This window comes from Plecotus auritus (genome assembly GCF_963455305.1).
Source record: "Plecotus auritus genome assembly, chromosome: 2".
Taxonomy (NCBI): domain Eukaryota; kingdom Metazoa; phylum Chordata; class Mammalia; order Chiroptera; family Vespertilionidae; genus Plecotus; species Plecotus auritus.
The window spans coordinates 93,209,295-93,235,419 of record NC_137771.1 but is presented as its reverse complement, the minus strand read 5'-3'; the positions used below and the strand labels follow the sequence as shown (position 1 = coordinate 93,235,419).

General features: G+C 46.4%; 1 protein-coding gene across 2 annotated transcripts in view; it reads left to right on the top strand.

Annotated features, from left to right (window-relative positions):
* The window catches only part of LY86 (lymphocyte antigen 86), a 65,800-nt gene extending 39,938 nt beyond the window's left edge, over positions 1–25,862 (top strand). The window contains exons 4-5 of one of the 2 annotated variants that reach the window (XM_080654798.1): positions 20,790–20,842; positions 24,709–25,862. In XM_080654798.1, coding sequence (XP_080510924.1) covers positions 20,790–20,842; positions 24,709–24,792 — 137 coding nt within the window. In that variant the 3' untranslated portion in view covers positions 24,793–25,862. The remainder of the gene's footprint in view (positions 1–20,789; positions 20,843–24,708) is intronic. The other variant, XM_080654799.1, reaches the window with a different exon arrangement.
* The last annotated feature ends 263 nt before the right edge of the window (positions 25,863–26,125 follow it).

Genomic DNA, 26,125 nt, shown 5'->3' with positions numbered 1-26,125 from the left:
CAACAGCTGTTTGGTGTAAGGTGTAAGAAAGTGGTTCAAGTTTTTCATGACCAGTTTGGCAGTATAGTGCATATAGCTGGCTATCAGTCCAGATATAGGGATTGTGTATTTTTGTCTGCCAAGAGCATCTACTCCTGATGAAAAAGGCTCCCCCGCCCCATTTAACCAATCCTATCCCATATAATCTATCTATACTAATAAAAGGGTAATATGCTTATTAGACCAGGTCGACTGGCGTTCGACTTCCTTCTGGACAAAGCCATGGTGGTGGGGGCCGAGGCATAGCCATTAGGGGCAATCAGGCTGGCAGGGGAGGGAAGTTAGGGGCAATCAGGCAGGCAGAGGCAGTTAGGGGCAATCAGGCTGGCAGGAGAGAGCAGTTAAGGGCGAGATCAGGCCAGCAGGGGAGGGCAGCTGGGAGCAACCAGGCCAGCAGGGGAGGGCAGTTGGGGGTAAGATCAGTCCGGCAGGAGAGGGCAGTTGGGGGTGATCAGGCAGGCAGGCAGAGGCAGTTAGGGGCAATCAGGCAGACAGGGTTAGAGGGGTTAGGGGTAATCAGGAAGGCAGGCAGAGGGGTTAGGGGCAATAAGGCAGGAAGGCAGAGGCAGTTAGGGGTAACCAGGCAGGCAGGCAGGTGAGTGGTTAGGAGCCAGCAGTCCCAGATTGTGAGAGGGATGTTTGACCACCGGTTTGGGCCTAAACTGGTGGTTGGACATCCCCCAAGGGGTCCCCGATTGGAGAGGGTGCAGGCTGGGCTGAGAGGACCCCCCCCCATGCATGAATTTCATGCACTGAGCTTCTAGTATATATGTATATCTCCTATCTAATAAAAGAGTAATATGCAAATTGACTGTCACTCCAACACACAAGATGGCTGCCCCATGTGGTCAAATATGGCTGCTCCCATGTGGACATAAGATGGCTGCCACAAGATGGCCAGCAAGGGAGGTCAGTTGGGAGGGACCAGGCCTGCAAGGGAGGGCAGTTGTGGGCAATCAGGCCAGCAGGGAGGGCAGTTGGGAGGGATCAGGCCTGCAAGGGAGGGCAGTTGGGAGTGATCAAGCCTTCAGGGAAGGGCAGTTGTGGGGGACCAGGCCTGAGGGGGAGGGCAGTTGGGGGGGACCAGGCCTGCAGGACAGTGCAGTTAGGGGTGAAAAGGCCTGTAGGGGAGGGCAGTTGGGGGGACCAGGCCTGCAGGGGAGGGAAGTTTGGGGGGACCCAGGCCTGCAGGGGAGAGCAGTTGGGAGGGGACCAGACCAGCAAGGGAGAGCAGTTAGGGGCAATGAGACTGACAGGGGAGGGCAGTTAGGGGTGACCGGGTAGGCAGGGGAGGACAGTTAGGGGCAACCAAGCTGGCAGGGGAGGGCAGTTAGGGGCCATCAGGCTGGCGGGGGTGGGGGGGGGCAACTAGGCATCAATTAGGCTGGCAGGGGAGTGGTTAGGGGGTGATCAGGCTGGCAGGCAGAAGTGGTTAGGGGCAATCAGGAAGGCAGGAAGGTGAGCAGTTGGGAGCCAGCAGTCCTGGATTGTGAGAGGGATGTCCGACTACACGTTTAGGCCCGATCCTACTGGGATTGGGCCTAGACGGTAGTCGGACATCCCTCCAGGAGTCCCAGATTGGAGAGGGTGCAGGCTGGGCTGAGGGACACACCCCTCATGCACAAATTTCGTGCACCGGGCCTCTAATATCTATATCTATATATCTATATCTATATCTATATCTATATCTATATATCTATATCTATATCTATATCTATATCTATCTCCTGGGAATTGGGCCTAAATCGGCGGTTGGACATTCCTCTCGCAAGGGACCGCTGGCTCCTAACTGCTTGCCCACTGCCTGCCTGGTCACCCCTAACTGCCCCCCACTGCTGGCCAGATCACCCCAACTGCCCCTCCCCCCGCTGGCCTGATTGCCCCTAACCGCCTCTGCGTGTCAGCCTGGTCACCCCTAACTGCCCCCCACTGCCAGCCTGGTCACCTCCAACTGCCCCCCTTGCCTGCCTGGTTGCCCCACACAGCCTGCTTGTTCAGTCGTTTGGTCATCCCTCACTAATCATCCCCCCTCCCCTTCCGGCCTGGTCGTAGGCAGCCATCTTGTGAGGGAATGAGGGTCAATTTACATATTACCTCTTTATTGTATAGGATAGTTTGTGCACAGCATAATAATGCTGATAGTCTATAAGCATTCCTGATTTTATAAAATGTTTTGAGGAATTCAAAGCATCTTGAGCTGATAATTAAATAATAACCCCTGAGAAGACTGACAACTCAGTAGGCTGCCACCTAGAGTCAGCATCTATAGTCCTATCTCCCATGTTTGTTTATTTTTCCAATTTTCCCCCAAAATAATTATTTTTGAACCCAAATGTGGAAACAGGTATGCTTGGACGTACTACTAGCTTAGTAAGAAAGAACCCATACTGGGCTGTCCTTTTGTTCCTGCTTTCCTACTCCCTTCTATTCCCCAGATCAAATCTCCCCACCTCCTTCCTAGAAGATGGAAATGACTTCCAACCTGATTTTCCTACTTCCTTACTGCTGCTGGGGGGAGGGGTAGTCTTCCCAAATCAGTGTTGATCATGTCACCCCCCTTCCCAAAAGATTTCAGGGGTTCCCATTTCTATAGAACAAAGACTAAGTTCTTAAGTGAGCAAGTTTCATCACAGATTGCACTCTAATCAGCTTCTCCTGCCACATCTTGGCCCACATGCACCTTCAGCTACAGCTTCATCAAATTATTTGCCACTTTCTGACCACACCCTGTGTTTTGACACACGGGATGCTGTTCTGATGCTTCCCTTTGCCTCCATTGCCTATTCCCCATTTCTCTTCTATCCAGACATCACTCAAGTACCACCTCCTCTCAGAAACCTTCCTCCTACCCAACCCAGTTAGTTGTTCCCTCTGGATGTCCCTGGTGTATCACATTCCCACTTATCTCAGCCATCATTGTATTTTGTATTCTAGTTATGTGTGTGCATGTATACTACTAGTATGTGTGTCCCTTGAAAGCAGACACTTCAAACTTTGAACTCTTTGAAGGCAGGAGTATTTCTTGCTCCTCTATGTCTCTGTAGACTTTGCAGACAAAGAGAGACTGGCACAGAGTTAAGATGAAATAAATTCTTGTTTTATTGAATTTGCATGTGACGAAATGAATGCAAGTATCCCACCTCCTAAGTGACTATCTAATGATGCTTATGCATGCCACAAAGACACAGGCACATTCAATCCCAGCAACCAGTAAATTACCTTGATCTTCCACATTTAAGAAAACCTGTTTTTCCTCAGTGAGTGGTTTCAATCCTATATAATAAAAGGGTAATATGCAAATTGACTGAATGGTGGAACGACTGGAACACCAGCGGCCCTTCAAGCTGGCAAGCTCCACCCCTGAGCAAGCCCCTGAAACCCAATCAGGGGCAGAGCCAACTGGCAAACTGCCCGCAGTCCCTTGCCCCAGCCAGCCCACCCCCGATGGAGGCAGGCCGGCTGGACCCCACTAGTGCATGAATTCATGCACTGGCCTCTAATAGAATTAATAAAACAGACGAGATATTGTCCCCCAAATTAAAGTGTTCAATTCCATTTGGCAGCTCAAAAAGCTGGTTTTGCCTTATTCAAATGCTGGGCAGCCCTTCAGACATTTATTTGCTTTGTTGTCATGGAGTTGATAGCTGCATAGTCAGGCTGAGAAGCCAGAACTCAGGAAATTGCCAAGAAATTTCATATAGTATAAAATGATCAGAAAAGTAATATACAAATGCTACATGAACAAATAATTATGTAAACTACTAAACCAGAGAAACTAAAACCTTAAATTCAGAGGCTTCTTGAGTTATTACATTTTTTTAACCCACCCAGCAACCTAGTGCAGGAATGATGCTGTTGAAAAGAAGTGATGACTTCTAAGACCAGAATTAAGAGAAAAACATGCACCGAGGCAGACCTAAGGCAATACAAACCCAAGCACAAGCTGCTGCTGACATTTTAAACAGAAGCAAAGTCCCTCTGGGGTTCACAGGTCCTTCTTAGCAGAGCAATGAGAAAACTTGGCGTCCACTGTGGGCAGCCCATTATGGTGTCAGTTGCAGCTGAATTGTTTGATACTTCCATGGCATTACAGTGCACCCCTCTGCAAACTGCACCTCTCTGGCTGTAATCTGAGTCAGATAAAAACACAAAATGGGTCAGGTTTAATGGGACTGTGTGGACAAAATGTTCTCTTTTCTTCTGAATATTCCCCAGCTAGCTAAGACAAGAGCACATTGGATTTGAAAACCAAGTGATAGTCTTTTGGCATTGGTAATTTGGGGACAATAGCTTGTAAATCCAATCATAGGGGATTGACTAAGTAGACTATTGTCAGGCCAAACTAAGGTATTTAAATGACTTTGTAGGAGATTATTAAATTACATAAAAATAAACATATAAGGCTATCGTTAAGTGACAAAGAAGCTTGCTATAAAAGAGTAGTCACTATTGCATCCAGTTTTTATTTAAGGGTATACAAATGTATACACCAAAAAAAGCTTTAAAATAGCATACACTTAGGTGCTCAGTAGTGGTTATCTCTAAGTGATGGAACTGCAGATCTTCATATTTTCTTTGAAATCTCTTTTGATTTTATAATAAACTAGAGGCCCGGTGCACGAAATTCGTGCACGGGAGTGTGTGTCCCTCAGCCCAGCCTGCACCCTCTCTAATCTGGGACCCCTCTAGGGATGTCCAACTGCCCGTTTAAGCCCAATCCCACCTAAACGGGCAGTCAGACATCCCTCTCACAATCCAGGACTGCTGGCTCCCAACTGCTCATCTGCCTGCCTTCCTGATTGCCCCTAATCGCTTCTGCCTGTCAGCCTGATCACCCCCTAACCACTCCCCTGCCAGCCTGATTGATGCTTAACTGCTCCCCTGCCAGCCTGTTTGCCCCCAACTGCCCTCCCCCTGGCTGGCCGCAGGAAGTTGGCTGACCACCAGGGAGCATATCCTGCATTGAGTGTCTGCCCCTGGTGGTCAGTGTGCATCATAGCTACTGGCTGGTCAGCAGGTCGTAATGGTCACTTAGGCTTTTATATATATAGACTAGAAGCCCAGTGCATAAAATTCGTGCACTGGGGGGTCTCCCTCAGCCCAGTCTGCACCCTCTCCAATCTCGGACCCCTCAAGGGATGTCTGACTGCAGGTTTAGACTCTCAGGGATCTGGTCTAAACCTGCAGTCGGACACCCCTCTCACAATCCGGGACTGCTGGCTCCTAACCACTCGCCTGCCTGCCTGCCTAATTGCCCCTAACCACTCCCCTGCCAGCCTGATTGACACCTAACTGCTCCCCTGCTGGCCTGATTGCCCCCAACTGCCCTCCCCTGCTGGCCCGATCACCCCCAACTGCCCTCCCCTATAGGCCTGGTTGCCCCAACTGCCCTCCCATGCAGGCCTGGTCACCCCCAATTTCCCTCCCCTGCCAGCCTGGTCTCCCCCAACTGCCCTCCACTGCCAGCCTGGTTGCCCCCAACTGCCCTCCCCTGCTGACCTGATCTCACCCCCAATTGCCCTCCCCTGCCGGCCTGGTCACCCCAAACTGCCCTCCCCTGCTGGCCTGGTTGCCCCAACTGCCCTTCCCTCCAGGCTTGGTTGCCCTTAACTGCCCTCCCTTGCAGGCCTGGTCCCCCCCAACTGCCCTCCCCTACAGGCCTGGTCTCCCCCAACTGCCCTCCCCTACTGGCCTGGTCGCCCACAACTGCCCTCCCCTGCTGGCCTTATTGCCCACAACTGCCCTCTTCTGCCAGCCATTTTGTGGTGGCCATCTTGTGATGACGTGGGGCGGCCATCTTGTGATGACGTGAGGGTGTGAGGGTGCAAGGGCGTGAGAGCCACCTAGGCTTTTATTAGTATAGGTTAGGCAATGAGCATCATAATCTCCCTTTGCAATTTTCAAGATTCCCAGATCAATTAAATCAGAATATCTGGGGGTAAGAACCAAGTCAGGTGATTTCAATGTTCAGCCAAAGCTGAGGAAGGAGGAGGACCTTAGCCCCAGGTAGGCATTGCACAATATGTGCCAGGGACCTTTCCAGACAATAACTACTTTACTGTTTGCACCAACCTTATAACATATAGAAACTACTGCTATTAGCCTCATCCTATATAATAAAGATGTAATATGCAAATGGTCATTACGCCGTGAAGTGTAACGACTGACTGTGTAACGACCGGATCACAGATCAGCAGGAGGGTGGGGCAGCAAGCTACAAGTGGGCGGTAGAGAGCTACAGGAGGGGGCAGGGCAGCAAGTTATGAGGGGGGGTGGGGGGAAGGGGGGTGGGAGGAACTACAGGAGGGCAGGGCAGTGAGCAGAGAGCTACTGGAGGGTGGCAGCGAGCTACTTTCAAGCTACTGGCACACAAATTCATGCACAGGACTACTAGTGTTAACATATGAGGAAACTGAGACCCAGAGAGGTAAGTAACTTACCCTAACTCACAAAGCCAGCAGGCAGTGGAGCTGGGTTTCTCACCAAAAAGTTGGGCTCTTATCCTGTCTGCTATCTATCCTCTTGGAACATAAATGAAACTGCTGGAGAAGTATACCTCATTTTAGCCCTCCACTAAGACTGAGAAGTGATCAAAAAACATGACCAAATTATAGAAATCAAATCATCATTTTGGGGCATAATCAGTCATTATACAAGGCAGTATTTCTCCAAGTGTGGTCCCCAAACTAGCAACATCAGCATCATCCAAGAAATTTTAATAATGCAAATTTTTACTTTCTAGCCAGACTTACTAAATTAGCAACTCTGGATTTAGGGTTTACAATTCTGTACTTTATCAGTACCTTTAGGTCACCAGTCAGCAAACTTTTTCTGTAAAGGACAAAATAGCAGACATTTTAGGCCTTGCAGATTATATTTTCTCTACTCAACGCTGCTGTTATAGTGTGAAAGGGGCTACAGACAATATGGAAATGAATTGTGCTGTTTTGTTTTCTCACCTCTATCTAAGGTTAGCCCCTAAAGTTCTCATTTTCTGACCTAGGCTTGATTTCCTTTCAGAATGAGTGCCCATGGAAATGCCCACTCTCTTCAGGGAAACCTGACATTTAGCCATGGAGGTGTGACCCATTCCCACAGCCCCAACAAGCTTATCCCACAATCGTCTGACTTCTCCCAAAGTCTGGGTTTGTCAGCACAAAGCAACACCACAAACAATGCACCCACTGCCTGTCTAGCTTGGAAATGAGTTGAGTTCACCCCTGTCTCTTTTATTCTCTTCTGATTTATCAAGAGTTCAACACACCTTGATGTCCATTTTCAACAAAATGGGGTTCATTTTGTTCAACAAGTTTTCTAGAATATCCCATCTTAGGAAGATGAGAGTAAAACAATAAGTGAAATAGAGCAAAAAATTGATTGTAGAATTTATAATCTGGGAAGTATGAATAAGTGCCTCTAAGACCCGCTCACCCTTCCCCCCCACCCTAAAAAACCAAACAAAAAAAACATGTAGAGTGAAAATTACTCAAAGAAATAGGATGGCTCATGTTTTGGTGGTCTAGAATATATTGTGTAGGGCTATGTAAAAAGTAGACTCTCAACTGGACATGAACCTGGAGATCTGGGCAAAGACCCAGATCAGTGGACAGCAAACTCATTAGTCAACGGAGCAGCGAACCGTGGCTCGCGAGCCGCAGTTTGCCGACCACTGACCCAGATTAAGGCCACAGAGTAAATAGAATGAAGACAGGATTTTCACTCTTGATGACAAAAGACACATCAACTGTTAAGCTTGTTTCAGCCCAAGCCTCTGGGAGTTCTAGCCAGGTTAGGTCAACCCAGGCAAAAGGCATTGGTTTCACAGTACTAAGTAGTAATTGGCTTTCAAAAATGATTTGTTTATTGTTTTATGGATTGACTTGTGACTATCAATTGTACCTACCCCTTTGCCAAAACCAGCGTGTGTGTGTGTGTGTGTGTGTGTGTGTGTGTATGTGTGTGTGTGTGTGTGTATACACTGGGTACATACTATGATTATAAACTAGGAGACTGTGATTGACATGGTTGAAACACAGTGAAAACTCAGGTGGACTTGATCTTACATGTGTGACAGATCCCAGAGAGATGCCGAAGACAGCAGGCCCCACAAGAACTGCTGGTGCGGCATGCACCACCCCTGTACATGAGCACTAAGCACTTTCAGTAGGAGCAAAATCGATTATGAAATACATGTACCAAGTATTAATACACTTCACTTCATGCAGTATGTAAGCTATAGAAAAAAATTGGTTGTGGATTTAATTTTCAATGCATCTGGAAAGCTTGCAATTAAATATTGCTGTGACACCTTTTGTAGGCTGAAGAATCCTTTAGTTGAAAAAATAATTGCTTCCTGATGTATCTTTTGTGTAAATCTGAACTTTCCTACTTTCACTGTTTGTCCAAAGTGGGGAATACATCATAATTAGATGAATGTCAATGTACAACAGAGTAGATCCCATGAGAAATGTATTTAAAGTCTGGCATGACATTGTCCACAGGGCAGATATTTTCTCTGATAGCAGCTACGAGATTCTGCAATAATACTGATTTTACATGTACAGATAAGACAAAGATAAAAGCATAGCAGGTACTCACGTTGGCTCCCTGTCCTTCCTCACTTGTATTAGTTAGAGCATTTCTCATCTGTCCCAGTTCATACTGAACACATGTGTCAAGCCATCCTTGAAACATCTTTAATTGCTGAGCCTTCTCAATCTTTGTAACTATTCAAAATTCAGTCCTAATAGCAATTCAGATTTCATTGGCTAGGTTTCTATTGCCTTAGCTATCTCTATGTCTATGTGCTCCTTTTCACAGGTTTATATAATGGAGGACATTTGGAAATTGCCTTAACTTGGAAAAATTCCTATAAATGCTCTCTGCAAAATGCCTTACACATTGCACTTCTCTAGTAAAAGATGGGCAAAAGCCACCTTCCAGGCAAGTGCTACCTGGAAGAAGCTCCACCATTAATCTATGCCGATGACCTAACACCTCCATAAACCACACCCACAGCCACGCACCCTACAGTGGGCCTTGCTTCTCATCTGTTTAACAGCTGCTGCACCGGCATTAACAAACGCACGTGCCAGGAGTGCAGTCATTGGTTTGTGCTATAGAAGGAGAAGGCCTCAATTATAAAGCATGTCTTTACCGGGATAGCACTTCTGTCCTACCTGTTTGTTCACCTTCATTTTCTGGGCCATTAGACCATCTGCTCTATAAGCTCATTTGCTTCAGGCTTTCTGCTCTGCTGGTCCCCACACTTGATTCTCAGTCTCTCCCAACCGCAGCTTCTGGTTCCATCTTTCATCAATTATTGCTAATAGCCCCGATGACAGGGTGGCTTAGGTGGGAACTCGTGGTTTCACTTCCCAGGGATGAATCAATAGATCTGCAGGGCGAATGATGTTCTCTGCCACCTGGGAAATGACAGTTTCTCCCTCCATCATCATTTGCACTGTCATTTTGTAGTTGCAGGCAGCATGCTACCAAAACCAATATTATTCTGAAAGAGTGTTCTGTTGCCTGCCGCATCACACTTGCTGCATCGGGAGCAGGGCCCCGCCCAGTCCAGTGATTCTCCAGCCTGAGCATTAGCATCACCTGGCAGACTTGTTCCACCACAGACTGTTGGTCCCACCCCCAGTTTGCAATTCAGTACACCTGGAGAGAAGCTGGGAAATCTGCATTTCTCCCAAGTCCCCGGTAAGGCTGGTGCTGCTGACCCAAGGACCACGCAGCCTAGCACGTAATAAGCAGAGGGTTTGAAGCTAGACGCACAGAGCTGGACCTCTACTGCTACTTATTGTTATGTGACTGCAAGCAAGTTCATCTCTCTGAGCCTCAGTTTCTTCATCTTGTATGATGAGGAAAATACGAGTAACCTTACAGGACTGTTATAAAGACAAAATGGGATCATCTGTGTGAAGACGTTAGAACAGAAAGCCATTTGGCACAGGGTAGAGCTCCATAAGTGATAAATGCTCGCCACTTCCTGCAGCTGATTAGGGATTTCTCAAGCAAGGGCCCTGAGCCCTGAAGTCATCCATCTCCGAGTGCAAGTCTGCGTTTTAACAAGGCCTGGAGAGGCAGTACAGCTTTCGAGGCTTAGAATTTAAGGCCTTTTCCCTCAGAGGTAGCAGAAACTTGACTTTGGTCCAAGTTGTGTGTCCTCTAGTGGCTGACAAAGTGGGGGCTGCAGGCCTGCTTGCACCCCTGGGGAGAGAGCCCCATTTGCACTTCTCAGCGAACTGGAGATTGGCAGCACCATCTCCTCAGCCTTCGGCCTTTCTTCTCTTCATGTTGTATTCTTTGCATACTTCAAAATGTTTCAGGCAGCTGTGGATTCCTTCTTGTGAGTACAGGGCAGCAGCAGCTGCTACAAATTCATAGAGAATCAACAAAAACAGCAGTTTAGTATTGAATTAACAGAAACTTCCCACTCTTACGCTGTAAAAAAAAATAGAGCTAGAAACAACAGTTACCATAGAAAGGGCACCAGCAATGACCAAGCCTAAGAGGACTTTTTCTTTCTAAGAAAAAATAAAAACCAAACAAACAAAAGGAAACGCATTGCCTCTTATGAAGTCCTACAGCCTGGGAGCTTCGCCTCCTTCCTCAAATTCAAGCCTCTTAGTAAGAGCTAATAAACGGGGGAACTCTCGCGAGACATCAGCGGGGTCTCTGCTTTAGTTGAGCTCATCACATTGACACTAGTGATGACCTAGGGCCAGAAGCATTTTCAATTTTCTACACAATACAAGCTCCTTTACAAACCCGGGGCCTCCTATGGAATTTCATAAGTCTGCTCAATGACTCAAACACTCACCTTCGTGCAGTCATCATTAGGAAGCTAATTAAGGAGGCTGACTGCCAGCTCCCCATATCACATCAAAGCTCTGATCCCAGGGATCAGTGGATTTGCATTTTAACAAGCATCCTGAGAGCTCTGATGTGTGTGGACCCAAGAGGCCCTCAATCTGCAAACCGCTGCCCCCCCTCCCCCTTCCCATGATGTCTATTTCATTATTTCCAATCACATTGCTCTTTCCTGTCGCTGCCCCAGGTTTCTGGAGATCAACTCCATTTCTTCTCCTCTCTTCTCTCCCATCACCATCTTCTTCATTTCCATTTCTGGGAATCCAATCAACCCACCAATTCGCAAGTTGTATTTTGAGAATTAAGTGTTTATCCACAGAAATCCAGAAATAGGTTGATAGAGAAAATAGCTGAAATTCTCTTTCCCTCCTAACTGCCAGAGTTATGTATCTCCTGGAGGGAACTGGGGCAGTAAAGACAGAAAGGTCTTGAAGGAGGAATACAGTGGGAACAAATCATTTCACTTTTTGAGCCTCGGTTCCTCCTCAATGACTTCATAATTGACACTTTCTCTAGAACAAAGCCACGAGCCACCTGTGGCCACAGAGCGCCAGAAATGTGGCCCGTCCACAGTGAGATGTGCTCTAAATGTAGAATACACACTGAATTTTAAAGATTTGTGCAAAAAAAAAAAAAGGTATAAAGATAATTTTAAACATCTTTAATATTTTTATATTGGTTACCTGTTGAAATTATAATATTTTTAATATTTGGGTTAAAATACATATATTATTAAATTAATTTTACTTGTTTCTCTTTCCTATTTTTCAAATGTGGCTACCAGGAAATCTTCAATTACATAAGTAGCTCACATTATATTTCTATTGGACAGTGCCAACCTAAAACTGCTCTGTCCAGGTTGGCAGCCACTAGTCACATGTGGCAATTTAAATAATTCTCATTTGAATTAAATTTAAAAGTCAGTTCATCAGTCACATTAGCCACATTTCAAGTTCTTAATAGCCACATGTGGCCAGTGGTCACCAGATTTGAGGTTGCAAGCATAGCCGAGCCCCATCTCTGCAGAATGCTCTGTTAGACAGCACTCACCTAGTACCTTCTATGTTGCTCTAAGTGTTTTTTAACAGTCTGTCCTGAACGCATTCGGATTAGTTTATGTTAGCAATTTTACTCTCTAGCTCAGCTGTAGGCCCAAGCACCTTCCATTTTGTCCAAATCCCAGATCATGATGGAGAGGTGAAAGCAGCAAGTCCCTGAGTGAATAGCCCTGGAAGGAGTCTCATTTGATAGTTTCAAATGGCCCATTGCAAGCACACAGTGAATGCTTAAATAACATTAAGTTTCTCCAGTAGTGAAAGACCACAAAGAGGATCTCCCCAGCCTGTTTGAATGTTAAGATAATTCATGTAGTAAGCCAAACTCTAATTAAATACTTATGAGCTCCCAAGTATAGTCATGATTCTGAAAAGGACCAAAGCAATGATGCCCAGAACACACTGACCCTATGTATAGCTAAAGGGGCCAAATAACATGGAAATAATATTGGAAATAAAATTGAGGTCCCCTTAGCAATAGAAATATTCCTACCAATAGAGGGTCACCTGACAGGGCCAGAATCCCAGAGTTTGCAAATGTGGTTTCTCAGAGTGCACTTTTAATGCAGGTCCACTCTTCAGTGACAGTAAAACGCCATCCAACTGAATTGCCAGGGGTCTTGTCCAGCATCTAGAAGGGTTCAGGAATCTGGAAAAGGGGCTGCTGTATATTAATCAAGAGTCCAGAGACGAAACATAATTTTGGAATAAATTTTGGGGAGCCAGAGAAGACTTAGCTAAAGAAACCAAGTTCTCTTGTCTCTCTGGACCCCTTGCTTTTTATTAATACAATTTGTCCTAAGGCAAAGTAGATATACATCAAAGGCAAGGTTTGGTATACAGAATCCATTGTCAGATTGGGGTAACTTGTTCATGTGTATTGCCAGTAGGAGGCAATAACATGTAGGTTGGAATGCCCTCAGCTGTCTGGCAGCAAGCAATCATCTATGCAAATCTTTAGGTATGGGGAAATGCCCTTAGCCATTTCCAGCAGGCAATCCTCAAGGTTCCATCAACGTTTTGTTGAAACTTGTTGCATTTATGACATGCTGTAATTAAAATTGAAGTCCTCTTAGCAATAAAAATAATCCTACCAAGAGAGGGTCATCTGACAGGGCCAGAATCCCAGAGTTTGCAAATGCAGTTTCTCAGAGTGCACTTTTATTGCAGGCCCACTATTCAGTGACGGTAAAATGCCATCCAACTGAATGAAGAAAACAGTAACTGGGGCTAGCTGTGCACTTCTCCTCTCCTCTCTCTGCTGTTTCTTTCTTCTCAAACTTGCTTGCTCCCTCACAGCCACGCATCCGCTCCTGTTCATCCTCTTCTGGGCAGAGCTGTGGTCTTCATCTCCTTTTCCTTCTCTCAGCCCCTGTCTTCTCCCAAAGTGTGAGGCTCAGAGCCCCACAGGGACAGTCCAGGGCATTCATTCTCCTTGCTGCTCTTTGGAACAAAAGTCATAGAACAGGGTATAGGGTGTTCAGATTTTGCTTCTTGGCTGGGTGGCTCTGTCATCAGAAATAGTTTTCTGGAACTCCCCATAGCTCATATGGGCCCTCATATGAATTAAAAGAAGATGCGCTTTCCAGCAGGAAGCGTTCTTAGTTTGGGGTCCTCCCAGCAAAGTCAGAAACAAAGACCTGGGGGTGAATAGTTTATTGGAATGTGAGACCAGGAAGCAAGAATAGGAGAGGAGCAAGAGGGACTCAGTGCAAGAGGAAGGGCCAAGAAGTGAGGTGTCAAAGAGCTGATGACCAGTGTGGGGAACTTGGGAAACTATAATGTGTGTTTCAGAATTGTCCCTCTGAAGGTTAGGAATCAATGGCATTTATCCCTGATTCCAAGTCTTCTAAGTTGAGGATTTCCCCAGGGAACAGAGTCCCTGAACTTCCCCCCATGGGCTGCTTTGCAGCAGGCTAGTGTAGAAGGGTAAGCACTTGACCTGGGATATGGCAGAAGTGCAGCTGATGCTCACGATGGCTGGCATGACGTCAGGTTGGGCAAGGGGATGTGCACAGGATGCCAGAAGTATCTGTGGGTGGAAGCCAGCCTAGCCCCAGGCTGCACAGTCCAGCTCAGTGGGACAGGAGCTAGATTTCTGCTCCCACTACCCCCTCGGCCGGGCCCGGTCTGTGCAGCTGTATGTGGTGTGGCTGCAGGACCACCTCTGAGATGGTACAGGCAGTCCTATGTAGTGTAGGACAGACAAAAAGGACTGCAGATGCTCTAGAGAATAACAGGAAAAAAGGCTGGGAGATGAAGAAACTGACAATTAGGACTAAAAAATGTTATAAAATATAAACACTGGACCTGGGCCTATCCTAGAGCCCAGAGGGTAATCTCCTGCTCTCTCCCATATCAACACTGCCTGGAATCCACTGAAAACCTTGAAACCTCAAGGTACTCTGGCCCCACAGGGATTCTGGCACAGGCACGTTCACCCTGGAGGCAAAGTCCCCAGCCCCAGGCAAGCTCATTATTAATTTAAATGATGTCTAACCAAGAACTGGCTCTGCACCCTGTGGGACCAGAAATGCAACAGCCTCCAGGCCAGAGACAGAAAAAAGCAGAACTCATGGCGCAGGCAGCGAGGAGGTGAGGAGCAGGGGACCTGGCCCCTCCACCTGCCAAATCTGGGGTCTCTTTAAGGAAATACCCACGGCAGGGAGAGGAAGCAGACTATGTTTAGAGCTCACCAAAATGACCTAGTACACTCGCTCCCTCTCACTCCAAAGAGGTCTCGAGACTCTTGGTCTGCCTGCAACATTCTCCCCTCCTCCCTCCTCACCGTGGAACAAGTGGAGGGAGCTGCTGCAATGGGCCTTCCCAGACCCTGAGGTCCCCACTCATAGGAGGACAGGGTGAGGGCTGTGTTCCTCCAGGGCATCGCTGTCTCCCAGCCTCCGCTGCACTGGGCAGGTAGGAAAGGGGCTCAAATGCTGAATAAATAAATAAATAAGTGATAATTTTTAAAAATTTGTTCTGAGTATACTAATCGACCTATAAACTGAACTCTATATTATCCTGTCAAGCACCCGCATAATATTTATAAATTGGACATTTTTGTAATAAATTTGGAAAATGAGGGAATTTCAATAGCAAGGACTAGGAAATGGCAGGAAGGCCATGCATTGGACCAGGCCACATCCTGGTTACTGAGAACAAAGGGCCGGGCCACAGCCCAGAGTCTCATGTCAGTCTAACCCAAAACCCTCTGTGACGTTTCATCTTCAAATTTTCAAGTCAATTTCCTGTCTAAAAGACTCTATGTGCCAACCACACAATGATCTGGGTCAAAAGTTCTATTCACAGAAATGATTTCAGGTCTTCAGAGCCAGAGGGTGAACTTCTTTAATTCACTGTACTTTTAAACTGATAATAATTTTAAATGAAGGAAAGAAAGAAGTGGTAGAGATATACTGGGGCTCTTTTTATAGTACGGGGGTGTGAAAATGTTAATTAAAGGAATCTCAGAATCAGAGAGAATCTGAGAAAGGAAGGAGCAGGAATTTAATTTTAGGTGTTGTTTCATCAGGTTAAAAAAAAAAAAAGACAGTTTCATGCTTTGCTTGCAGCAATTCTCATGACTTCATGGGCCCCCAGAACTGCTCCTGTTGAAATGGTAAAGTGTTTGATTTAATAACTCCCTCTCACCCCAGTAAAGAGCCCATTAATAGTGAAGAGCACAAATTAGTAAATTACCAAATCTTTGAACATTAAATGAGCAAAAGGTTTGATATCATTCCCATGGTATTCTTCAAAGAGCCATGCGCAGCCTTTTTACTTAAGCAGAAATTAAAAAAGAAAAGAAAGGGCAGCAACAGGTCTTAGTTGTGTACATTGGCTTGGCAAAAAGTTCCCAAACCTAGTCTTGCTTTGTTCCTCAGCAGCCGCCAAGTGAGCCCTCAGACGTCATATTCAGGAACAACAATATAACAAATGATTACTATTTCTACCCTTACAGGGGACCCCACTTTGCTCAGCGAGTTTGCATACAAGTTCTTAAGTCCTCTTAACGCCCTGCAGGAGAGGGACCCTATTTATATTCTGCAATTAGGAAGCTGAGTCACAGGATGGCTAAGCAAATTAACCACCAACACTTAGTTAGTGACTCGGAGAGGTGGATCCTGATCCCAAGTGTGTGCCTCCTAGGTCAGGTCATCTGCACGATGCCACTTTAGAACAATAAATAGAAACATAAGTAGGTATAGCACATGCCCAAGAGCATCCAGTCGGACCAGACATGGACGGGAATACTCAGTCCCCATTCTTGGACTCTGCTCTTGAGCCACACTGTGACCCATATCCTGATGTCCAGTATGAGTGGTTTTTATTGGTTCATGCCCTCAGCAGTCAAAGTCCCTGAGTTGCAAAAGGTATAAACCTATTCTAGTCAATGAAAGCAAAGACATTTTCTCAAAAGGAGTCACAGAATCAGTGAGAAGGCTGCTATGCCAGGCAGTTCTAGAGACTGGTGAGTTGAAATGAAACAAACCATCTCTTGCCAGGAGAGATTGGTCCTGGGTCTCTCTGTCCCTCTCTCAGAGTGTCCTGGCTCGGGTGAGAGAGTACCCAGTGGGAAAGAGATATTTTCCTAAAATGAAATCATGGACTGTAGCTGGGGCACTGTGTCACCCAATTCCAGGGGCACCATGGAGTCTAATGTGAGTGGTCTGCCCTCGGGCTGCAACACACCAGCAGTACAAATGAATCCCAGCCCGCCCCTCTGACCCTCTGCACCTGTGATGTACACTGCCCCCACACACCACTGGCTCCTCACAGTTAATGTCGGTATAGCTTAATTATTTCTTCTCCAGGTGCACTGGAAGATTCTTAAGGACAAGATCCAGAACGTTAACATCTCTGTTTCAAATACCACATAATATAGAGTAGCAATTTCCAATAAAACTCGCCATACCCACACCCAAATATATACTTCCTTTTAAACATAACTGGACCAGTACACATAGTGCCATAAAATGGGGGCGTCGGCCATCTGGCACACACTGCGTTTGCATGTGATCCTTAAGGAAGGACAGATATGCTGAGGACATGGGCATTTAACAGAAGCCAAAGTCTGTACTAAGAACCATCTCCTGGTAGAAGTTCAGCCTCAGATTGCCCTGGGGAGGCCTTTTTAAAGGAAAATTATCCTCACCCTCCTGGTATTGTTCCACATGGACAGCTGCTCTTGCCCCAGCCATGCTGCCCCTGGCCCAAAGCCCCTTTTAATGTGGAGAGTTTGATCTTTCTGCAAATATTTACTGAACAGGTCCTGTGTGAAGCAGGAAGTCTCTGTGTCATTAAAAGAGCTCAGTAGCTAACAGCAAAAAGCATGTATTCACCTCCATCCTCCTTCACCATCCCTTCTCCCTCACACCAGGCCAGTTGTTCTGAGTGACTCATTCCCTAATCCAGCCTCTTGTGTCAGCACATCCCAGGCCCAGACACTTCCAAAGGGATACAATAGCAAGAGGAAGAATGAAGTTGGTTGGCAAACCCATGTCCTGACTCTGGATCTGCTCATTCAGTAACCTCATTCAATAACCATATATGGCACCTAGATATGTGTCAGATTCTGTGCAATGTGCTCAGAACCATGCAAACAAGAAGGCACAGAAGCCCAATCTAGTGAGTAAAGCAGCCCTGTAAACAAATGATTACAATTCTGGGTGGTCACTGATTCAAATGGTTCACATAATATTCTTGTCTACTATCATATCCAGCACCTTGAATAATACCTGGTTTATATCAGATGGACCCCAGTCATGTGGATTGGTGGATGAATATATTAAAGGCTAGCACTATAATTGCTTACCATTTGCCAGGTGCTGTTATAAGAGTTTTACATGTATTAACTCATTTGATGTTCACAAGAACCCTGTGAGATGGATGTTCTTATCACCCGCATTTCCTAATAGGGAAACTGAGACACAGAAAGGTTGGATGACTTGCCCAGTTAGTAGGAAGAAGAGCCAAGATTCGAACCCAGCCAGGATAGTCTGGCCCCAGAGTCTCTGCTCTTAGCTTCTGCTTATAATATGCTACGTGCACAGTGCAGGGAGGCAGTCACCATCTGAGGAACTAGACAAGGTTCTATCCTTTCTCCTGACTTAATATCGACATGGATGGCCCACCCAGCACCACGATACCTCAATTCCTCAACTTCCTTACTTCTAATAAGCATTTCCATCATTCCACCTCAACTGCTCTCTCCCATATCAACTCTGCATCCTGCTATCACCAGTAAATGCTCTACTTCTGAAATCTGAGTCAAGCCTTCTGACCTCTGGCTTCACCATATCCGTCCAGCTTACCTATTCTATGACCTTAATTGCAATACTGGAAACACCATTCAACTGACTCGACCACTGTTTTGCTATTAACCAACTCCTCCTGCCTTCATTTTTTCCCTTAGCCTCCTTAGATTCCATGCTGTTATTATAAGCTTCTCCCTGTGTCTATTCCTAGTAGCCTTGCCTTTCTCTCCTTGTCATTTTTGTCCAGTAAAACTCTTATCCAACCATCTACCCTCTCTATTTTTTCATCAGAGCTACTGAATGTTGCTGAGAAAATATAAATCTGAGCCAACCAGAGAATCTTTAAATTCATAGCCACAAGCCTCAAAAAAAGCACTCAACAATGCTGCCTAGTAGTCCTACTGTGTTTTTCAAGTAAATTTCTTCTTCACTGTTCATAACTATTGTATGCCATCTTCTTGCTTCTCAATGGACCAGAGTCATCACCCTCAGGTTTTCCTTACATCTCATGACCATCGTTGAAAACAAAAACACAGAAGTAATCAGTCTGGAGCCCTGTCATTGGTCCATCGGCCAATCTACAAATCTATCTACATCTGAACCTGTTCTGCTGTCTTTTCAATCTCATAACCATGGGAGCAATCTTTGTGCTTCCCTCAAAGGCAAATCCCTCCCCTCTCATCTTCTTAAATACTTCATTCCTTCAGTTATTTCTTCTCTTCTGCATCTTCAACCCCTCTCTTTCTACAAGATAATTCCCTTCAAATGACAAACATGGAGCAATATCTCCTGTCTTAAAGAAATAAGCCACTCAACCCTACACCCTCCTCTAGTTGTTGTTCGTTTCTTTTCTGCTTCTCTCTATAGAAAAACTTTTTTACTTTCTTACCTCTATATCACTCTTCAACCCACCCTATTTGGGCATTTGTTCTCATTCTCCAATGATCTTGTCAAGATCACTAAATGATGTCCATATTGCCAAATCTACTGCAAATTTTTGTCCTTAAACAAATTTTTGATATCATTCAACACAGTTGATAATACCTTCCTTTTTAACTGATTAGAGAGAGAAAGTGAAACATTGACGTGAGAGTGAAACATCGATCGGTTGTTTCCGGAATATGCCCCAACCAGGGATCAAACCCACAACCTGGGTATGTGCCCTGACCAGGAATCAAGCCTGCCACCTTTTGGTGTATGGGATGATGCTCCAACCAACTGAGCCACACCCTCCTCTTTGGAAGAATCTGGCTTCTTTGATCCACTTCTGGTTGCCCTCCTCTCCACATCTGTTCCTTCTTGATTGTCTTGGCTGGCTTCTCCTTCTCTGTCCCTCTCCTGGACTTTAGAGGGCTTCAGGAGTGGTTCTGGCCCTTCTCCCTTTTCTACCTATTAATTTTATTTTCCTGGGAATTGGGGGGTGGGTGCTCTCATACTGTCCTGTGCCCTTATCACCATGTACATGTTAATGACTCCAATATTCATACTCTACCCCTAACCTCTTTCAAAAATTCCAGATTCATGTATCCAACTGCTCTCAAGGTCCCTTAGTAATCGCCCCAAAGATAGAGCTCTTTAATCACTGTCCCCACACAAACTTCTTCCTCCCCAGGCTCTCCTTCTCAGTAAATGGCACCCTTATCTACCCAGGTGCTCAAGCCTAAACTATGCTTTGCCCTCACTCCACATGCAACTCATCAGTAAGTCCTGTCTCCCAGTGTAGTCATGATTTTATTCATTTTTCTTCATCACCACCATCATGCTTCACTAATCCATCACTCTCCTTAGCCACTGAATGGCCTCCCTTCTAGGCCTCTTCTCACATTTGTCATTTGATTTTTTACCACTTTTTTACATGGGCCCTTTTGTTCACTATACTTCAGCACACTCATCTCCCTTTGTCCTTCCTTCCCAAACTCTTGTCCATATCAGGGCCTTGGTCCTCTTTCTGGTGCCCTGGGGTTCTCTTCTCCAAGATCTTTAAATCATCACCTCACTCTCCTCCCTCAGGGCTTAGCTCCAATGTCATCTCCTTACAGATATCTTCCCTGACCAGCCATCCTATCAAACATGGTGTCTCCCAGTACATACCTTTGGAAACATTTATTGAGTGCTTCCCAGACATTGGTGCTTTACATTGATTAATTCTTTTATTTTTCACAGCTTGATGAAGTGAGCACTGTTATTGTCATTATTATATTCATCTTAAAAACAAGGAAACTGAGCCTAAGGAGGTAATAACTGTCCAAGGTCAAACTGTCTTCAGAGATGGTTTCCGGATTTAACCCTGCACAGCCCAGCCCCAGCCTGGCCTCTTAACCATCACACCACCTGCCTCGCTCGCCTTACCTGATGTCTCCTCTAGCCCTTTTTACAATCTAGCTACTGTTTATGTGCTGTCAGTGTCCTCATTAGAATATCAGCAGTGTTTGGACAAAGATCTTTTTCTTCACCACTGGATCCCCAGAGCACAGTGAGCACAGAAAATATGAGAAATCATTTTTGTTTTAAATGGTTGAATAACACTATGCATGTTTTGTATATTTTTCAGAGCAGATTTATTATGCTGGCCCTGCCAATAATCTTGGATTTGATATTCCCAAGGTAAGGTTTTGTTTTTCCATTTTGTTTTGTTACTTAATTATTATATTGAGCAGTTTCTCCAAGAACAGAATAATGGGGGGGGGGGTGGAGGAGGAAGAGGAGGGGGAGGAGGAGGAATAGGGAATTAAACAGTTAAACCTTCATAGGCCACCAGTAAGAAAACCCTCTTTCAGCAAAGCTGATACCTCATAGTGAGCAATTTCAAATGTTTGACACACTGGTTTTGTCATTTTGGTATTTGACATTTTACGTCATGTCGAACCTTTGGGGATCCTCTAGGTCAACACCTCCCATGTAGAGGGATGTGTCCCTTCAGGACTGCCCTGCCTGTGGGGACTCCATGTAACTGCAGCTGCTGGGGTGTGGAAGGCAGGCACAGGCTGGCTATCTTTAGCGCTCAGTAAGGCTGGCCTTTCAGAGAAAGGACTAAACACAACCACGAGGGCTTACAAGTGCCCCAGTTAACATCCTTACACTGCTCTTCAGGGACTGCCACTGAGTAAATAAAGTGTCCACATCCTGAGTGTTCACGGGAGAGCCTCACAGTTAAAAGTAAAATTTTCCACTAATTCCATTTTTCTCAAAACAATGTGACTTTATTAGATGGCTGCATGCAAGCAGCTCTGACATAAGCCATACATTTTCAATATGCTACTCCTCAGAGAACCTTATGGAACAACATAAAAATAATCAGAAAAATGTAATAATCTTATTTTTTGTTTGTTTTTAACATCATCGTTTTTGTCCTCCAAAAGGGTCTCCTTCTTCATAAAAAATTTGTTTAATTTCATTTCATTTCTCTTGTGTTTCTTTTCTATCCTAGCCTCTGGTTCTTAAGGTCAAAGCTGTGGTGTCTGTAGGCCATCTGGGACCTTCACCATCATTGCTCGAGCATCTGGGAACTTCCTTCCCCCCTCTGGGGTTCTTCTTCTCCAGAGCTTTCTCTGCAAGCCTTTCAGTATAATATGAGTTTTGCAAATTCTCTTCATTTCTAAAATGTGGGGTCTAAATTCTCCAGATAGATTTTTCTATAAATCTTTGTTATTTGAATTATTTTTCCTTATTCATTTTCTTTCTGATCCCCCACCCCCACCCCATTCTCACACACACACACACACACACACACACACACACACACACACACACTGGAGATTGACTTAAAATTTGCAAACAATTGACTTTCATCTTGCATTATTGGCCTTTTTTTTTTAATAATCAGTTTCTGTTAGAAATAGAAGGGGGAAGAACTCATGGAATTTCTCTGAAATAAAATTTACCAGAGCTGTACAAAGCTTTGTTGCCAGGAAAGATGCCCAATGAGATTATTGCCCAACATGAGGGCAAACATTCAGTCAGGTCTCCTGGCCCTAGGTCTGGGTGTTTAAGCATCTACAGACTGTCTTTGCCTGGTCCTCTTGCCTCCTCCTCTTCTGAGGCCTCAGCCTGGGAAGCAGAAACCTGGCCATCCCTGTTCCCCCAACCCCCACCCCGCAGGCTGCTGACACCGTGCCAGACCCAGCAGGGGAAATAACCCAAGTGGGACACATGTGGCCTGTCACATAAGCAGCAGAGGCAGCTGGAGGCCTTAATCCCCACGTGGGCTCCCATGTTGGCTGAGGACCAGCTGCGGTCAGCTCAGGGTACCTGGCTGACAGCCAGCCTACAAGGCTCAAAGACTTCCCTTCCTAATATGGGACAGAGACAGTGCGAAGCCTTTTAGTTTGAAAAAAATCCCCTCCTCCCACCAAATCCCCTGGAGATGGGCTCTGTGCTAATTCTGTACCTGCTTAGATGAAAACTTCCACTGAGCAGTCAATTTTTACTTTTCATAAGCAGTACCTGGGCCCAGATGGAGGCCCGCTGGTGCCCTGCATCTCTCTGTGACTGCTCCTTTCTGGATTAGAGCTCAAGATCCTTGGGCCTCCAAAGCACATGGACAACTTGTAGGTACAGCCTGAACTGCATAAGTGCCAAGGACTGCACGTTCCTAACTCACATATTTGGAGCTCATCTCCACAGCAGAAAGGCCACGGCTCTCTGTCCCTTGTCCCTACACTGCCCCCTGTCTTCTAGCACATCCGTTCACCTGCCTACAGTCAGGCACAGTTACCTAAATACTATTGCCTCTTAAGCCAGAGTATCTATAGCTTGTAGTTCATAATCTAGAAACCCTTCCTTCAAATTCTACATCTGACATTAGGCTTATAAAGCAATAATAAAAACTTTATTTTGTTTTCAATAATTTTATAGGGTATGGACATAAATGCACATGGGCAGTTAAAAGAAATATAGATGGTGATAATTAAACATAATCAGATGCAAAGTTGAGCTGGTTTTTACTCATAATTAATTCTCTTTTACACTGCTTTGGTTAAACTCCTAACACTGCTCCTGCAACCACAGCTGCTCCATATTTGAGCAGTCAGACCTATACAGCACAGAAGCCTTAAGCTGAAGGGTGCCTGGGGTGTTCTAATCAAGCCCCAAGCCCAAGACACCATCCCGAGTGGAACCTGGGTATCTCGAACACAGTTTTCAGTCGGGGGGGAACCCGCTTGTTCCTGGACCTCTGCTAATTGCTAGGAAGTTGTTCTCTTATAACAAAAACTGCCTTTCATGCAACTTCTACCCAGCAATCTGATTAATCTCTTCCCTCTGGCTTACACAGATTAGACCCCTTTCCTTCCTCCCGTGACAGGAGCGGCAAAGATGTGCCAGGAGTCTCCTGCATCCTTCCCTCTTGGGCCCTTGCCCTGCTTAGCGTGGCCGCTGCCCACCCCAAGCTTTTCCTCTCCAGACTGCTGAGTCTACAGACACTTACCACGTGGACCTGTGGGGGCTGGGCAGGCCTTCTGCTGGGAGCAAAGCAGATGTGGTTAACCCCTGGGTTCTTTCTGCAGCTCCACATAGGCCTGTGCGCAGCCACTAACACACACAAAAGGATTCCTCTGCAGAGTGTTGTTGCCAGAAAGGAACCCTAAAAGACAGCGATACTTTTTCTGACCGAGCATGTTGATTTCATACAGTTGACTTTTGCTCCCCCACAGGTCTTCCCTGTCTCAGCAAATGACACTTTATCCTTCTGCTTGCTCAGGCCAGAATCCTTGGAGTCACCCTTAACCCCTCTCTCCCACCCACATGGGTTTCCTTAGTAAATCGTATCAACTCTTCTTACAAAATCTATCCAGAATCCAACCCCCACTCCCTTCCCACCATCTGCTCCAAGTCAGCATCTCTCACCAGGCTTGTTGAGTTGCCTCCCAACTGCTCTTCCTGCTGCCCCCTCTCTCCCGGCAGCCACAGGGACCTGTCAACATGCACCAGATCAGACCACTCCCTCGGGGAAAACACTCTCATGACCTGCGTCCCTTTCAGGCCTGAAGGCAGTATTCCCATGGCCCGTGAGGCCTCCCTGACCTCACCTCCTCTCCCTGCCCCTGGGGTTCCCTCTCTGCAGATTTCACTGGTCCTTAAGCATGGGAGCCTAGCCCCAAGCAGCATGGCGTGCTCCTGCACCTTCTCCACGGGTCTGCCTCGACCATCCTACTTAAAATTGCAAGCCAGCACTAGCCCCATCCCACCCTGCCCTGCCCTGCCCTGCCCCGCACCCCCACCACCCCTTCCCTGCCGACTTCTTTGTGTAATGTCAGCATGTGACACACCACATACACAGCTGGTGATCACATGTGCTGTCTGCCTCTCCAGCGAGCCACAGGCTTCACAGGGCGAGGTTTGGTTTGTCTGCTTCCACTTTATCCCCAGGGTCCAGAGCAGTGCCTCACATGGAAGGTGCTCGATGACTCTTTATTGAATGGTCGATTGCTCTACGGCTCACACACCTCATGCTTTCCTTGTGTCCTTTTCAGGGAGACTACCAGGTTTTGCTGAAACTGTATAATGAAAACCATTCCATGGTGGCCTGTGCCAATGCTACCATCATTTGCTCCTGAGCAACTCAAAAGCACAGCAGCCTTGTCATGTGGAAATTCCAGGCATCTCCAACTGAACCTACCGTGTATGCAGAACCTCTACGAGAAGGCTTGCTGAAGGCACAGGCGCTGACTTAGCCCAGCACCAGGGGCCCCAGTCTCCACACGTGGAATGAACCTCCCGAAATCACCTGCTTCTAAGAAGCCTCCTGGTAGTCACTAAGCAGTCCTGAGGGCCCATCTTTCTGTAAGTGGGCACCTCACACCAGACACCCTGCTTTGCAGCTCCCTAGGAGTACTTCCTAGGTACCAGAATAAAGAAAGCTGGCCCACAGTCGATCATGGTTCTTCAAAGAATCTGAGTACAGTCCTGTAGTTAAGTTATTTCCTGCAGACACAGCGCCGGGACCTGGCGCAGCATGGGTGGGAGGTTCCGGAGAATGGTGGCCCTGCCTAAGTTAGCACGCTGGGGAAACCTGCCTATCCTTCTGCTGGGAAAGCCCCGGCCCCTGGACCTCGAGGGCAGAGAAGCTGATGAAACCTCGTAAAGAGTGACATCGAAGTCTTATTTGATGGATAGCTGCAGAGCTATGTACCAGGCCCTGCGCTCAGCCTGGTACTCCAGGGAGCAAAGCAGGCACTGTCCCGGCCTTCACGGAGCTTGCAGTCCCCTGCAATAGTACAAAGCCACGTGTCGGCCAGTGGACACATTTATTCACACACAGAAGCACCTTAATGTCCTCTGTTATGAGCAGGTTGCCCTCCTGCTGTCAAAGCCACCTTGGCAGTCCCGTCTTCTCCTGTCCCAGTACCTTCAGAACCGATTGGTGGGCCCACAGCCCCTTTGCTATCCCGTGTCCTCCCCAACCCCCCTTCCCGTGTCCCTGGGCCCAACGCCTGTCTGGCCCTGTTGTCCTGCAAAGGGGCTGGAGTCAGGTGACTGGGTTGACTTTAGCATTTGCAGGTCTTTTCTATCCATTACAGTGCCACTATATTAGAGATTAAAGAGGAAAAAACACCATAGTTTTAAAAAGTTCATTGCTATCAATTACTGTCTGTATATAATTAAACTACCTGGAATAGCAATCCTTAAATACCTGGTGAATCCAAACTTTAAAACCAGAATCTGAGGCTCTTGGAGATTATAGAGAGACAAAATTACAGTGTGGCCTCACCTGTAACCCTAAATGCTCAGAAGGAAAGACCAGCTGTGGCCTGGCGGCTCAGGAGACAACCTCTGATCACACACAGGGTGGTACTGCTATGCACACAAAAAGCAAGCTGAGTTTCTGACTCTTCACGGCTGACTCTCCCCTGCACCCTCTTCAGTAAGCATCCCTATTCTAGCGAAGGC